The 16044-nt window shown below is 32.5% G+C and overlaps 1 protein-coding gene across 2 annotated transcripts in view; it reads left to right on the forward strand.

Moving 5' to 3' along the window:
• Nucleotides 1–1948: 1948 nt before the first annotated feature.
• Nucleotides 1949–16044, forward strand: part of Appl (amyloid-beta-like protein) — a 107140-nt gene continuing 93044 nt past the window's right edge. For both annotated transcript variants that reach the window (XM_090104006.1, XM_090104007.1), the window contains exon 1: nucleotides 1949–2087. In XM_090104006.1, coding sequence (XP_089960132.1) covers nucleotides 2022–2087 — 66 coding nt within the window. In that variant the 5' untranslated portion in view covers nucleotides 1949–2021. The remainder of the gene's footprint in view (nucleotides 2088–16044) is intronic.

The following is a 16044-nucleotide window of genomic DNA, read 5'->3' on the forward strand; positions in this document are numbered from 1 at the left end:
CATTTGCAATCATTTTTCCAACTACATACTTACTTACGCTTATGATTGACATAAAATACATCAACATAATTAATAAATGTCAAAGTTCAATTAAGTTTACTGCGATAAAACAATTTTAATAGTCTTGATATTTGATATGGTTATCATTTAAGTATTCACGTATGCAGAATACGGTTGTGAGCATGTATATCTTATTAATATTTGGTCTAATTGCTCTATCTGAATGCAGATGGGAAAATAAACACAATGGATTCGGTTTCGGGCGTACACGGGGTTACGAAAAACCCCAGGTACTAAGAAAAAAGGACTGTTGCGTGGAAGATCCCACGCAAAATATTGTTGATTACCTCAAAGCCGCCGATGAAATAGTAAGGACGTTCTGCACTGATGATTATAATGCAAGGGAAGTGTTCGATTTTGAAGTATACAGACTGAAATACACGTTCGAGCGTGCTATAGAAGACGCAATGACGATAAATATTCGTTATAGAGTTGTACATTTGAATGTTAAATTAGTGAATGGTGTTGAAGTGACGGATATGCGGATTTTGCCTCCAGGACTGAATACTAGTGATGCGGTTTGGAGACTGGACGGGGATGAACTAATAGTTACGATACCGTATAAGCATAATAGTGAAGTAGAGATACCAATATCGTGTGATAAAGAAGAAGAGGATAAGCTAATATATGTGCCTTTGGGTCCCGAATATGAAGTCCATTCGTATTTTAAAGAGGGCTTTGTCAATCCTTCTTTAGTTGAAATTAATTAATTTGTTTACAAAATAGAGATTAAGGATTCGAACGTCGAAAAGAATGGTAACTAGTTGCCGCCGAGAAATTTAGTGGTTGTGGTTATTATTAAAAATAAAAGATCTAGTGTACAATTTACTCAAAGTAAGTTATTAATATGTGAAGATCTTGTTGTAATCTGTCGTAATAAGGTCGTAATAGGTCATACATTATTCCGAACCCATAGACAATTCATGTTGTGTTATTGATTATGTATTTACTTTTATATGCTTTAAAGAACATAACTATCTTATAAAAAAGCTATTTTAATTCATGTTTGTATTTAATGTTATATCAACAATTATGATAATTAATCATTCCCATTCGTAATTATATTTTAGGCATATTATTTAGAACATAGATTACATTTTTAAGTAACTATGTAAATAAATATTGATAATAAATAAATATACATGCATTCTTTGTTTTGCCTGTATTATACCACAGTATTACCATCCTAGGATGGTAATACTGTGATTATACGCACCAAATTACCTACATCCAAAATGAGCACATTAATATTACGAGATTAAGCTAGGAAATCATTATCAATATTAATAACCATCTCAGTAATTATTTACTATTGTCATGAATAAACATAAGCGAGGTATTTTGATCAATAAGTCCCGCTTGATTTCCTGGAAAAAGGCGTTACGATAATAATAGTTAGAAAACAGCTTAAGTTGTCGCTAGTTTGCTTTGAAGGTTTTTCTAGAAATTTCCATATCTTTTCTTTCTCCTTGCACAATCGATGAATGTGATGACTCATTCAGCAAATTATGTCCCACATACACTCGTAACCCCAAGTAAATTAAAACAAAAAATCATATCGTACAAATGGAAATCATTTCCGATTTCCCACCCACACTTCTCTATTTCCAAGTGAATAAGAGCCAGAATCGCGTTTGAAGGTTTATTAAAAAACTGATGGCTCATCATCGGGAAACCCAGACAGAGGTAGACGGAGACAGCATTCGTGATTCGTTATGGACACACTCCTCATGCATTGCGTTTTAACAGCACAGCGCAGGCGTAGTACTCCCTCGCCTGTCTCTATCCAGCTTGCGGCGTTGGGCGTTCCGTCCCTCTCGCTCCCGGGAGGGTCGATATATACGCTAGCTTCTAGGTACGCGTACATTGCCGTAGCGATATACTAGTACGCAGCTTTGAAGCGTCTTGAACTAACGTCAGCTGTGGCCAGTCGGGATCGGGAACGCACCGCGGCCGCAAATATGTCGCGCGCCGTGCTTTTTATTAGTGTTTTTACCATATTTTTGGAAGGCCTCCATGCTAGCCAGGTAAGTGTAGAATATTTTACAGATATTCGTCGGCAGCTGCGGCGTACCGGCGGAGTTAAGCCATAATCAATGAAACAAAGTTTTCATGTTACATGTAAAATAGAATGACCGGCGGAAAACGGCATGATACCTTAGAAGTTTTTCGATAGTGACAATTGCTTGGTTTCGAGAAATTTTATATGAAAATGGTAAAAAATGATTGCGTAATAAATAGTTAAAACAGAGTTTTGTAACGAATAAGTTAGGGATATCGAAATATTTCTAGAAAAGCCTAAATAATATAAGAATTAAATGATCACAGTTACCTGACATTGGTCTAGTTTTGTTTTAAGTAGATTATTCAGAAAAGATAGAGCGTTTTCCGTTAATTTGAATGATGGAAAAAGTCAAGCGTAAGTCGGTTTCTCTACTTTTCTGTAAGCATTATTTTCTAGCACGTGTTTTAAAAGACCTAGACTATTCATTTCATGGACTGAAACTGACGTAATCAACCGATACACGCATTAGTTTTCTCGCATTAAACCACTTTTCATAATGGATCAATAATTCAAATCTAACTTCGATAAAGCTGATTATTATGGAAGTCGGGAAGGCAGAATTAATAGGAATATTCCTTTTTGCAATCGTTATTAGATTTGAAGTGAAGTGGTTTTGCGGGATATGCAAATGAGGGTATCCGCACAATCCTGTCCGCACCTGATGTAGATTAAGTTGATTCCAGAATCCACTCTGAATATAACTTTAATATATTAATTTAAAATCGGCACTGAGGCGTGCACACCTTTTTATTTTGATAATCTCAATGATGCGCGCTTGAAATACGGATGTCTTTTAACTTTATGATTAAAATGATTTTTAAGTATGATTTATGAAGTACCGTTTTAGGATTTGACATTATTAAAGGTACTGATAATTACAGCTGTACATATACAATAAATACATAAACACATTTTGATTGTTTTAAGATATTTTTTGATGAGTAGGTAATAGGTAGAGCCATTGGCCTTATCGACATAAAATGTTATTGCTAATATAAAAAAAATAATACTAAGAATAAATAATTGAATATATGTCATATAAAATAACGGGATTCATGTACAGTATCCCAATTCAGCAATAACTGTTATGGGTGGTTGAACTGAGATTATAAATAGATATCTATTGCGCTTGCTTTAAATAGAGTGCAGTACAGTACCAAACTATATAAACATAGTTATTTATATCATGTACTAAGCCTGCGGCAGAAACGTGACTCTTACATACGTCGTAAAATTATATTATAGATACGTTTTCTTATTTGAAGCTTTGTTATGTAACACAAGTTGTTGCATCATACTGTCAAAACTGTTACATAATAATAATTAGTTCATCTAAATGTAACAAAAATAAATTATTCTTTCTTTCTTTCTAAAAATATACAACTTACTTTTCTAAGTTCCCATTAAATACGGTCTTATTCAAATTATATAAAATAATTTATAAGTCAAATCCTATAAATATCTATAAAAGGAAGGAGAATTTTCCACAAGTTTTTAACAATTCTTTCTGATTGTATAGGAAAGTTAAGTGCATTGTAGCCGCTCAGTCATCGTTTATTGTAACTAAATGGGAAGAAAATCCGATTTTCAGCGAACATAATCCTGTTTCTCAATAAAGAGACCGGATTCGAGTTGAACTTGAGGCTTAAATAAGCGTAGAAAATTCAAACAAACATTTGCTTTTAATTTTTTGCCGTGACAGTTGCGGTCCGCCATTATTTTTGGAGATTAGGGATTACTTTTGCTTTTTATTTAAGCGGATTATTTATGATGGTATAATGATGTAATTTAAAATTATTTTGGAATAAAACTCTACAATTTCTCTGATCTTGATTTAAGGGGTTGTTTCAGCGAGGATGTTAATTATGTTGCGTCAAACTGAATATAGTTATTAAATTAGAAAGTTGTACACCCCTAGATAAGTTTGACATGTAGATGGATCTGGTCGGGAGTCTGCGCTAGTTACACCCACTATATGGAGCTCAATGGACGCAGTGGGTGGTGCGTTGGAGTGGAATTGTGATAACTGGCCTGTTGTGTCGTATAATACGGTATGAGGGAGTATGGCGAGGCTAATTATGGTATTAAAACGACGTACGGAAAAGAGATGCTTGTGTAGCGGTTGTACTTGTATGGCATTATTTGATATTTCGTTCTTACATCTCAATATCAGACATTTCATTTTGCGGCAAGCATTATTTTAATATTATTGAGTAGGTAAGTAATAAACGGCTTCTCTACCATTTTAAAAATAACGTTTCACTATTCTTAACCGAAACAGCAACCTCCGAATACGATTAAATTAAGTTTTAAATGAAAATTAACACTCTATCCGACATTTTTAATAGATCATACCTTCAATTCAAAATTACAAATAGATTTTTACTTTATCAAACATGAGCTCTTTAAGATAAATTTCTTAATTCATTCAATTCACTTATTTCCTTACAGTTGCTTGAAATTTTGTTTTATTTAATTGTAAGTAAAAGAAAATCTACTCACATTTATTTGACAGTAAACGTTCTAAATCTTTCCAGAGAAACCGCTAGAAGTTGTGTAACTTGGTACTTGGTGGTCAGCCAATGTTCTGCAGATAGTAGTTATATCCGCGAGTTGGTTGTTAAACTCTATGTTTTGAATAAAACTAAGTCTTTAATTCAAGATATAGTATAGTGCTATTTGCTAATAATATTAAAGGATTGTATATGTATCTTGTAAGTGCATCACGCGCTACCCCACAAGTATACTATAAAAATGACCTTTAGCTCTTTAATTTTTAATTGATGAACGTGACTACTGTTTCACAAAAATACTAGCTGTTCCGACATACGTTCCTGCCTTACTCTTAACATTTAGGGGTATGAAGAATGTCAAAAAAAAGTTGTCCGATTCGCAGACCTACACGATATGCACACAAAATTTCATGAGAATCGGTCGAGCTATTTCGGATAAGTACGGGTCACGGGAACGAACATTGTCATGTGTGAATTTTATATATTTAAATATATAAGATAACGTGGATATGGAGTTTAAGGAAATATTAATTTTTTATCTCTTTATTGGAATATGGTGTAGTGACGATTTAAAATTTTATCAAGGCGAAGATTATTCAAAAGTCTTACTTACTAGCTATTATGCGCTGACCTTATAGAGTATAATGGCTTAACTTTCTTATTTTCATTGTTATGGAGATTATATTAAAACATAAACCAGTAGTTGCGATATTAAATTCATCCTGCAAGCATATTAATTTTTTTTTATGTTGTTTCTTCTTATTATGATGATATGATCTTATGTTATAACTCATAATATTTAGTTGATTTTCTCCAACACGGTATTTAGATATGATTAAGCTACGCATTTTTAATGAAAAATAAATTAAATAAAAAAGTAAATTGTAAGTATTAATTATTCACATAAATTAGAAATAACTAAGTAATTATCTTTCACTCAAGAACGCATTTTATAAAACCCAATCAATAAAACGTTTTTCTTAAATCACTATTATATTGTCCTATAAATAATTGGTTTTCATTCCGATATTTCTCCATTTCGCGTACAAAACACTCGTTCTCATATTGGATTAAAAGTGAAGTGTTGTGCAATTAAAAATTGACTGTTCGCAAATATCGAATGTTCATTGAAAGTGGAGACATACAGATGGGAATTAACGATAATTGCGTTTTCATATACTACCGTAGTGATGTGCGGAATATCGATGCGGGAAATGATCTCATTAAACGGTGATTGAATTTGAAGTCCAGTTCTATAGATTGATGAATACGTTCATACTTCACTACGTATGTGTAGAATTATATTATTTGTGGTATGTGTGGGCGGGTACATGGGATTTATTTATAGATAGCTGTGTATAATTTAGTGATGGAGTTAACGAGGCGAGGGTTGGACATTAACAGCAGTGCAAATTATTCTCTAATTATAATTCTTTTAGAAACAATAATAAGCCATTAAAATGTCTCAATTCCCTTTTTAATAATAATAATTTACGTCTTGAGGGTCAAATATTACATCAGGTTGAATAAGTAATTAATATTAGGGGCTATAAAACCTAATTAAAGGTTCTGCTTTGCTTCAATGTTTTATCGAATCAAATACAAGTAACTATATTGTTATAAATAAAAGCAACAGAAACACGCACAATTAATACAAAAGTAATCGTGATTCTACTCAAGGACGATTTAAGTACATTCCATTAGCAATTTGTATACAAAGAAACGAAATTGGCTTATTGCGGGAAGAATAATATTTTCAATTTTCGTGAAAAGTTTTACGCGTTGCCATTATAAGAGAAAATGTTTACAATTTATGTTCTCTCTTCACACTTCGGAGCTAGAGCGAATTATCTTTTAGGTCCATTATTCAATTTCACTTTTCCAATTTCTTACATATGCGTGGTTCTTTTTAATAAATGTTTTCAATGTTTCAAGATTAGGTATGAAGAAAATTTATTTGTAACGTTCAGTGGTTAGTTATGCCACAATTTTACTTTCATAACGCTTTATTTCATTTAATAAAAGAATAACATTACATTAAAACGTTAATTAATTTACAATAAGTTTACAATATAGATACATATTTAAAAATGTAAGACCTGTTGAAGTTTCAAACAGCAGCCGCTAGAGGGAGCTATCCAGTCTTGATAGTGGGGCACAAAGAGTTTGCATAATAATAGAAAAACATAGTTTTAAGTCAGTGTTATATAAATTAACAATATTGTTTAAATTTCTAGTAGATAGTAGATACTAAAACCTTATTACCTAGCCTAAACATAAGACTAAAGTAAAGTAATGTTCAATTAATTATTTGACTAGTACCAACTTAGTTAATATTAACTACTACGTATCTAACACGATTAAAAACTAGTAAAACACAAAGGAAAACAACCGCGTGATACATATTAAAACCTTCATTCCAGCTTTTTCATATAGGTACGCACTTCAACCTTCCTCGCGTAAAAATTAAAAAAGATAGGGCGTGATTTCGGTTCATCACATTTCACCCTGTACTGGTTTGGTGCAACGCCGCTCAATTTAGTTAAGAATACTCGTGGGTCCTATTACGGATATTACACACGTGCGCTGAAAATGCGGGGGTTATCATGTAATTTGAGTGATTTATATACGCGGTTAAGTTTTCTGCAGCTGCGGTTGTATTAGAAATACTTTTTGCGTATTCATTTTACTTTCAATGAAAACAATTTTTTAACTCATAGACAAATGGTACCGTAGCTTTTTATTTAATAGTTTTATTCCATTTATAATTTTTTAGGTATAGTTTGCATGCTGTTTTTATAGCTTTATTGAGCTAGATGGAGATTATAGCTTTTGTTATGGATTGAATTTTATAAAGTAGAGCATTCTCAATTAATTTATTTCAATTTTAAATAGCCTCAAAGGTAATAGAGTCACAAATTTTTTGACTTTTTCTAATTGACACTGTATGGCGCAAAAATAGTTATCTAGTAATAGTTAAAAAAAGTTAGCAATTACTGTACAAATAAAAAGGAACCGGCAACTACGACCGAGGTCTTTAATTACTGTTTAATAAAAGTGGACTTTTTCGTTTAAAAGCTTGTCAAACACCAAAGCCACCGCAATCCATTGAGCTTGAGAGATTTAATTCGAAAAATTCAATATCGAAACGCCCGTTTCACAGCTCCGAGCGATCTCCAACGACCCTCAGGGAAGTTGTATGTAGTCTTTTGTTCGGGAAGTACATCTCCAAAGATGCGGATATATAAGATACATAGAATAAGAAGTTGGGATGCGGGAATACTATTTTAAGTTTTCCACATTCTACGTTTCGCTGATGCCGTAGTTTCATGACAATGGCTTTTTTACAATGGCTTGTTGTGCGCCTTTGTTTCTTAACTGTCTGCTCAGAATATTAAAACTGTTCAGGCCTGAGGAATGTAGACTGTTTTGTATAGCGTTAATAAGGGCTTCTTTGAGAACATTAGCTTGGAAATTAATCGCGTAATTTTTATGTGGATAAAAGGCTCTGTGTTTAATGAAAAACATTTATTTAAAAGATATAATACATATTACAAAAATAATTTCGTATTACGGTTAAAGAAATATGTTGAAAAAAAAAAATTAATACATCCTACTTGATTACAGAATATAATACAAACTAAAGTAAGAGCTTATTTATTATTAATATTTAAAATAAATTTTATAAAATGCGTTTTGAGGAATGATAGAGCTACAATACAATTTCGTATAAAATATTTCCATGGCTCCTTTTATGTATATCTAACGAAATATAAATTGCATCAAATGTAAAGGCTAATCTACAAGAATTGGAAGAACGCCAAAGTGAGTTGAAATTAAAATCGTTAAGCACACAACGCCGGAGGAAATGCTAGTGTCAAGGCTACTTACTGGGCTTAGCTATTGTCGCAAGGTACGGGAATATACACGTCTAGATAGCTCAAAAGATTTCTGTAAGAGGCTTACTACTCCTTGCGAGTTCTATTCGATGTCTCCTATGTAATCTATGGATTCATGTTTTATCGTCCACAGATACAAAGCTTTCATAACGACAGTGTAAAATTATGGGCACTTTTATGTTATATTTTTACCTTTTCATTATGTGTGTGTGTAGAAAACAAAGGAACACATGTTTTTAATTTTATGATTATTATTTCTAAGTATAAACAACGCATATTTTATCACTTTGAAAATGAAAAACACGTGTAAACATTCTCGTCCTTGTTTTTCACCTTTCAAAGCCAGCTCTACAAGAAAAAATACCAGCATAAAAGACAGCCACTAATCGATACGCGCGAACAAAAAGCTTTGAGTGAAACGGTGAAGTTTTTCTGCACATGTCCTTGTACTTTGAAGGCACGCGATCAGACATTATTGATTAGTTTCCCACCAACGGCCATTGTGTTGGCCAATGGTTGGCCAATGTTATGGTAGCTATGACGTCAATTCCATAGTGAAGTGGATATAAAGATGAATGTTTTGTATTTGAATATTTTTGCCATTAACCTTTTCAAGTACTATTATTTTTGTAAGAAAAGTTTTGCGACAAAAAATCCATTGTCTATACTCTATATTCTTTTAACTTACTTACAAAATTTAACCAAATTATTCTTATCACTTTTTATTCTCACTTTATAAAGAAATAGCTTCCATCAAGCTATTTGGGAAGTGGTTGCTCGGATAGTTGACTTTTTTTAAATCTTTTCAAACAATTTCCATTATTCATTTCGAACTAACGGACTTGGCTTATCTATTGGACGTAGCATTGGCCAAACTACCACCAAAATGCCAGCTTACGGTATCCCTAGGATCCAGTTAAGCTTGTTCTCGTTTAAGGCAATCGTAGTACTATGCTATTTGCACACAATTTCAAATATTTTCTCACGGGGCTAGTATGGTGATAAAAAGTGCATATATCCTAATGGCATGTGATGTGAATTGATTAGAAACGATAAAAAGTATCACGTTTGTTTTTATACGAAGTGAAATTGTTTAGATTCTTTCGACTTTAATTATTTTTTTGGAAGAGACGTTTATTAAAACGAAACAAGAAAATGAATCGACATACAAAGAAAAAATTATATTATGTTCTAAAAATAGAGGCAATATTTGGAAAATACAAAAATTAAGGATTATTTGAACTTGTTTAGGATTTTACAATGGGGATAAATCCGTTAAGTTCTATAAACATCTTAAAAGTGGTTAAAACTCGAAACTTTTAATACCTACAAGCCATTTTGTATTACACTTACGTTTCCTGGTATAAAGTTAAAACGATCTTTTGAAAGGAAGTAAGTTTATAGTCTGGAAAATTTTATGACTGGTTGTATTTCAGAGAAGTGAGAACCCCTAGGTTTACCCCTAGGTAAAATGAATTTGTTCTGTTCATTAATGTTAAAATGATTAACTTACAATTCTGATTTATTTTAGAAGAAACTTGTAAGAAATAGGAATATAAAACAAACATTGAAATTATGTCACGTAAACCAACAAAAACCTATTGATCACACGAATTGGCATTCATTAACAAACCGAGCCAACTAAAACACGATCAAAAGCTTTAATGAATCTTGCAACTCGACATATCACTTCATTGCTGCTAATTGCCCGAGCTAGCCGGCCAATGAAGCGCGAAATGGCTATTCTGCCCCATTTCCCACCGAGTAAACAATGTTAGTACATCCTGTGCATTGTTTGGATTATGTATTATAGAAAATGGATTAAATAATCTTATTATAATTACAGAGTATTTGAGATAATCCTGCTAAATAAAGCATGAACAGATCTTGGATTACATCCCATTTGCAACGTCATGTTTTAGCTCTTTGTTTTTAGCCATATTCTGCCAAAGCATTGGTCAACAGAGACTAACATGAGAAATTTGTAGAGCCTAAGTGAGTGAGAAAATATGATTGGACCCGTTCTTCCACATATTTATAGTGCAAATTGGGACCAAAGATTCTTCCAAATATTATGGTCAGTTTGATGTGATCTAGAAACATGGTGCTCTTCATACAAAAAGTTTCTACTTGTATAAAAATTACAGCATTATATTTTCAGATGTATTCCCAAACGGCATTCTATCTTTATTGCACATAAATGTAAGCCTAGCTCTTATCTCGCATGCAAAATTTCAACGTGCGATAACATGTAAATTGCCACATGATCCTTTGTGATGTGGTAACACCCTCTATGCGAGCGTGTTGCAATTCATTCCAGAGCCTTCTCCCATTACTAATAGTTTAAAGTCACTTCCTACAGCACTGTGATACATCTTGCCATATGATCAGTGAAGCACATGTTACATGCCACTAGACAATGCTTTACGAGCGGCCGTGTATCATTGTGACGGCAGGCAAATGTGGCGAGACGCGAATGCCGGAAAATTGAATATTTATGCAGTGTTTATTAAATTATGGTTATTTAAACTTGTGTTAGAATGAAGATTATTTATTTTGTAATTTTAGATATTTTGAATGATAAATGTTTAGAATTATTATTTTTAATTTCCTAGAAGAATGGAAATAAGAGTGACCATCCATTTATTTAAAGAAGAAAGAATATTTCAACAACACACTGGACTTCCTCTTTTACTAAAACTTAGCATTAGATAGATTTAGCATATAGTAGGTACCAGTCTATCCCACAAGAATCGCAAATTATATATAATAATTTGTTTTAGCAGTAATACAGAAAATGGTACATTTATTATAATGGCGGCGGAAACACCTGTTCCAGTGTCCGAGAGTTCTGCGTTATGAGTCGTGTGGCAAAATGACGTCAGCAAATATGGCGGAGACGAACAGAGCGGAAAATTGAATTCCCTTAATAGAGTCGTGTTGACGAAGTTTAAACAGGATCGTGAAGAAAACATATTCCTTTTGACTAACAGTTCCTTCTCATTATAAGCGTATCTTGTTAAAAGAGATTAAAATATGTTAAAATGTTTTTAACTCAATTCTTCTATGAATAACATGGTTATTGGTGGTGGTTCGTGATTATTTATCATAATTTCAATAGCATTCTTTAAATAAATATTTATTTCTCATTGATCCACAAACAATTCGGCTTTGTAACTCTTGCTTTTTCGAAAAATTAGCAACACTCGTGCCATAGTGTAGTCAAACTTCTCTACGCAAAATATCGGCAAGAATTTACGAGCTTTTCCGTATAAACTATCAAATCCCCTGACATTAAACAAAGGACCGCAGACGGTAATCACCAGAACGGTCAATATTGGTCCCATACAGATTCACTGGACTGTACCATGTCCGCACTATAACTGTTGGAACATCATTGCTAGTGTTAAATAAATTTGTATTTTGTAGAGCAAACTGTATTTATATGAGAGACGTCAATTTTAACGGTTTTTGTATAAAGTGAAATATTATAAAATAACAAATTTCATGGATATGCCATGGCCATGACAGAAAATGATTTAAAGAAAAATTACATAAGCACTGATATAGGGATATCTTGTGTATAAAAAAAATACCCGCATTTCATGAGTATTATACAAAAAATAACAAATCTTTCATGATCATTATAATGTAGAACATAAAATTTATTTCGATATGTATATTATAATACGCTATGAAACAAAAGGCATGTTAAAACTGTCTTGAAACAAAAAGAAAAATTATTGAAATGTACCTAGTCGTAATAATGTGAATATTCATATTTCGCAAGAATAAGAATTTATCGAAATAAAATCGCGCGAAGACGTTTCATAAAAAGTAACACTACGCCAGACAAGAAAATTCTCCTCGAATCTAAAAAAAGGACATGAGAAAATGTTCTTGAATGGATATTGCGAAGAATATCGGTCTTTGTTCACTTTTTATCCGGTAAATTTCAATTTTGTGCTCTAGTAATGGCGTTAGGCGGAAATTTTCATAGCATTTCATGAAAGAAAGCTGTTCCAACTTCTTTCAATAGTGAAGTATCATTCAAGCTTATTAAATAGTGCCTATGCATTAATTTTTTGCTTTAGAAATTTTTTGCTGAATTACAGCATTTTGCTACTCTTGTCCCATTTTATTTACATTTGCGTTTTAAATTTTGAGTCTTCAAATTCAACGTTTTTAAATGTTGAAACCTTGGGTTCTTAGAATGTGTGAGTTATTTTTCGTATAATGCGTTCATTTCAAATTTTAATAAACAGTAATTACTGGCTTGACGAAATATAATGTTGAAAGATTTATCACTCTTGTCTCATTATTATTCATAGGTACCATATCATTTAAAAATAATATGACCTTTTCAGGTCATTAATTGAATTGTTCTGTTTATCTATAGGTTTATTACATGGTATAAAAAAAGCTATTCTAGATCTATATGAAGACACCTTTTCAATTCGTTATAATTGTTTCTAAATATAAAGAAGTCCATATTTTAAATAATTCATAATTTTTTAATTAACTTTACATTTTAATTCACATTGTGGTTTAAAGGTCTCGGTAAAAATATTTTTGTAAATTGAAATGAGGCTTTATAGGCGAAATGGCACTCGTAGCTCGAACGAAGCACGTTTTATGAATTGAATTTATATTATGTTTTATTATAGCTTGAAATAAAACTGGTTCGTTCAAATTGAATTCTAAATGTAAATAATAAAGGCACCACAACATAGTAGCACGGGCTTTATACAAATTCAAGAGGATGATACTCGATACCAAATCAACGGAAGCATATCAATTAAAACTTGAATAAATACATATATGCATTAATGAAATTATTGTAAATTCTGTATGGAAATACTTTCAAAGATGTTTTTATGTTAATAAACATTCAGCGTATACAAATTTTTATTACATAATTTTATCTTAGATTTTGTCATAGAAAACTTAAAAGTAATTATATAAATAATGTTAGACAAGCAATCATTAGCCATAATAATTTAAATTTACATTATTCACGCATTTCAGTCTAAATGACTAATGGCTTTAGAGAAAATGTTCGCACAAACACGTTCCAGCCGGACAAAGGGTCTGCGTAGAAAGTTAAAAGCACCCAGTGGAATTGGGGCCTTTGAAGGGCCCCGAGTTCGTTCACCGGCGCGTCTAATGGCATTATAAAACTTTAATGTGTGCGGAACCCAGCATAGTGCAGAGCACTCGCCATTGATGGATACTAACCAATCTCTATTGCTTAAGTGATTCGAGTCTGACTCTAATGGACTGAGAAATGTCCTAGATAAGGAAGCTTTGAATATAAGGCGCGGGACATATACAAGCGGCGCGGCGCGCATCGGGCGCACCGCGGGCGCGCCAGCCGGCGCGCCGCGGGCGTGCCAGCCGGCGCGCCTCGGGCACGCTGCCGGCGCGCCTCGGGCGCGCTGCCGGCGCGCATCGGGCGCGCTGTTGGCGTCCGAAAATGATATTTATATAGAGTGGTTAAACGCATTTTCTTCATGCATAATTTAGTAAAATTATGTTTTTTGTGCTAAAAGAGATTTGAAAGTAACGTTAATTTGAAAGTAACGATTTTGTTTTGATAATTCCTTGTAAGTAAATAGCGAGGATAACCCCACGATTGCAAATATATCTTTGTTGGAAATGTTGGAATTTACTTGGAAAATTTTATAGTACTTTTAAAGTAATTTTAAAGTAGTACTGGTGTAATGATGGAAGAAAAGAAGGTTAAAATAACACAAAATTTATATTGTACTAGCGGTCCGCCCCGGCTTCGCCCGTGGTACATATTTCGCAATAAAAGGTAGCCTATGTTCTTTCTCAGGGTCTAAAGATTATCTGTGCCAAATTTCATCAAAATCGGTCCAGTACCTAGTTTATGCGTGAAAACCATACATACATACATACATACATACATACATACATACATACATACAAACCTTTCCTCTTTATAATATTAGTATAGATAAAATATGGTTTTCAAACACAGGTTTACATTTAAACCATATAAATCTTATCATTAAAATCTCAGTTCAAAAGTATTTACAGTACTGATCATTCCACAATATTATTACAATTACAAATAAATAAAAAACACAATCAAAATCAGGATTATCTTTATTTCTGACATTGTAAATACATGGGAACTTTCATTATGCTCTTCTTCATTTTCACTTTCCCTACTGCCATCACCTGTGTAAATCATTTCATCGATTAATTCAATTCACCTTTAAAAACAAAACGAAGAAGGGTATGTGTGAAGTATAAACATAGATAATAAATAGTTTTCATTTCATATATTATCTGTTGTCACTTTGATTCTTTGACACTTGTACGATTGCGCCATCATTCATTGTTCGTTGTTCAATAAAACCGCTCATCATATTTTCTCGGACCTTTTATTTAACAATCACTACGTTGCATGGTGTCAGAAGCGGTTGTAAAGGTCTACCAGAATCTGATGGCATATTTATATTTACGAAATAAAAGATTTTCATATGGCAATTTTATTTGACAACTATCAAATTGGTTGTCAAATTATTTGTCTTCTTTGCAATTGATGAATAATTTTTAGGATTTTGCCTAAAAAATCTTCGAAAATGTCGAAAAAGCCGCTGCGAACACAAGCAAGAGGTGTTGTTTATAATGTGTATAGAAAAACATTCGATGCAGAAGGGTCAAACACATCACAATTTTCAATTTTGAATATTTTATAGGTAAATTGGACTTACCCGTTTTGATACTTAAAATAAAAAAATATTATAAGTAGGTAACTATAATATTGTTTGTTGATTACAATATAATTTTATGAAAACTTATTACAGGAGTTTCCAATACGGCTATTCATCAAGTCCAAGCTGTCAAAGTCAATTTTATAATGTGTGTATCTTTAATACTTACGAAAATAAACATACATAGTTTTATTTTGTTTTTATTTTATTTTATAAAAAATGATTATCAATCTAGTTTTGATCTGCATTATCATTACATCCATATTTTTACATGGCATAATGATAATTGAATATACAAATATAGGTATGTGTAAATAATATGTATTACATAGATAAAAGTAATAATTATGTATATTATACATGTAAGTATGTACCTACATAATATTAAGTGGATATCTCATTATTAAGTACAGTATTGTTCACTTGTAATGTGACTAATGATGTTGAGGACAAAATAAAAAATAAGCAGTATCAAGTACGTTCAGTCCATTTTCCCTAGGGTTGCACACTCAAAATTTTGATTTCCCAATTTGCCATCAGATTCTGGTTTACCTATAAAGTATGTAATAAGAAAATATATGAGAAAGCTGTGAAATGACGACATCCGACGCAGTGGCTGGAATAAAGCCGCCAGCTAACCTACAATTAATTGACGCCGACAAGTCAACGTGTTGGACAAGGTGGGTGCAACAATTTGACTGGTATGCCACAGCAATACAATTAGACAAAAAACCAGCCGCAATCCAGGCAGCAACTTTTAT

Source organism: Colias eurytheme, chromosome 7 (genome assembly GCF_061535395.1).
Source record: "Colias eurytheme isolate Ceu_HAF_F1 chromosome 7, ilColEury1 Martin Lab GWU primary, whole genome shotgun sequence".
Taxonomy (NCBI): domain Eukaryota; kingdom Metazoa; phylum Arthropoda; class Insecta; order Lepidoptera; family Pieridae; genus Colias; species Colias eurytheme.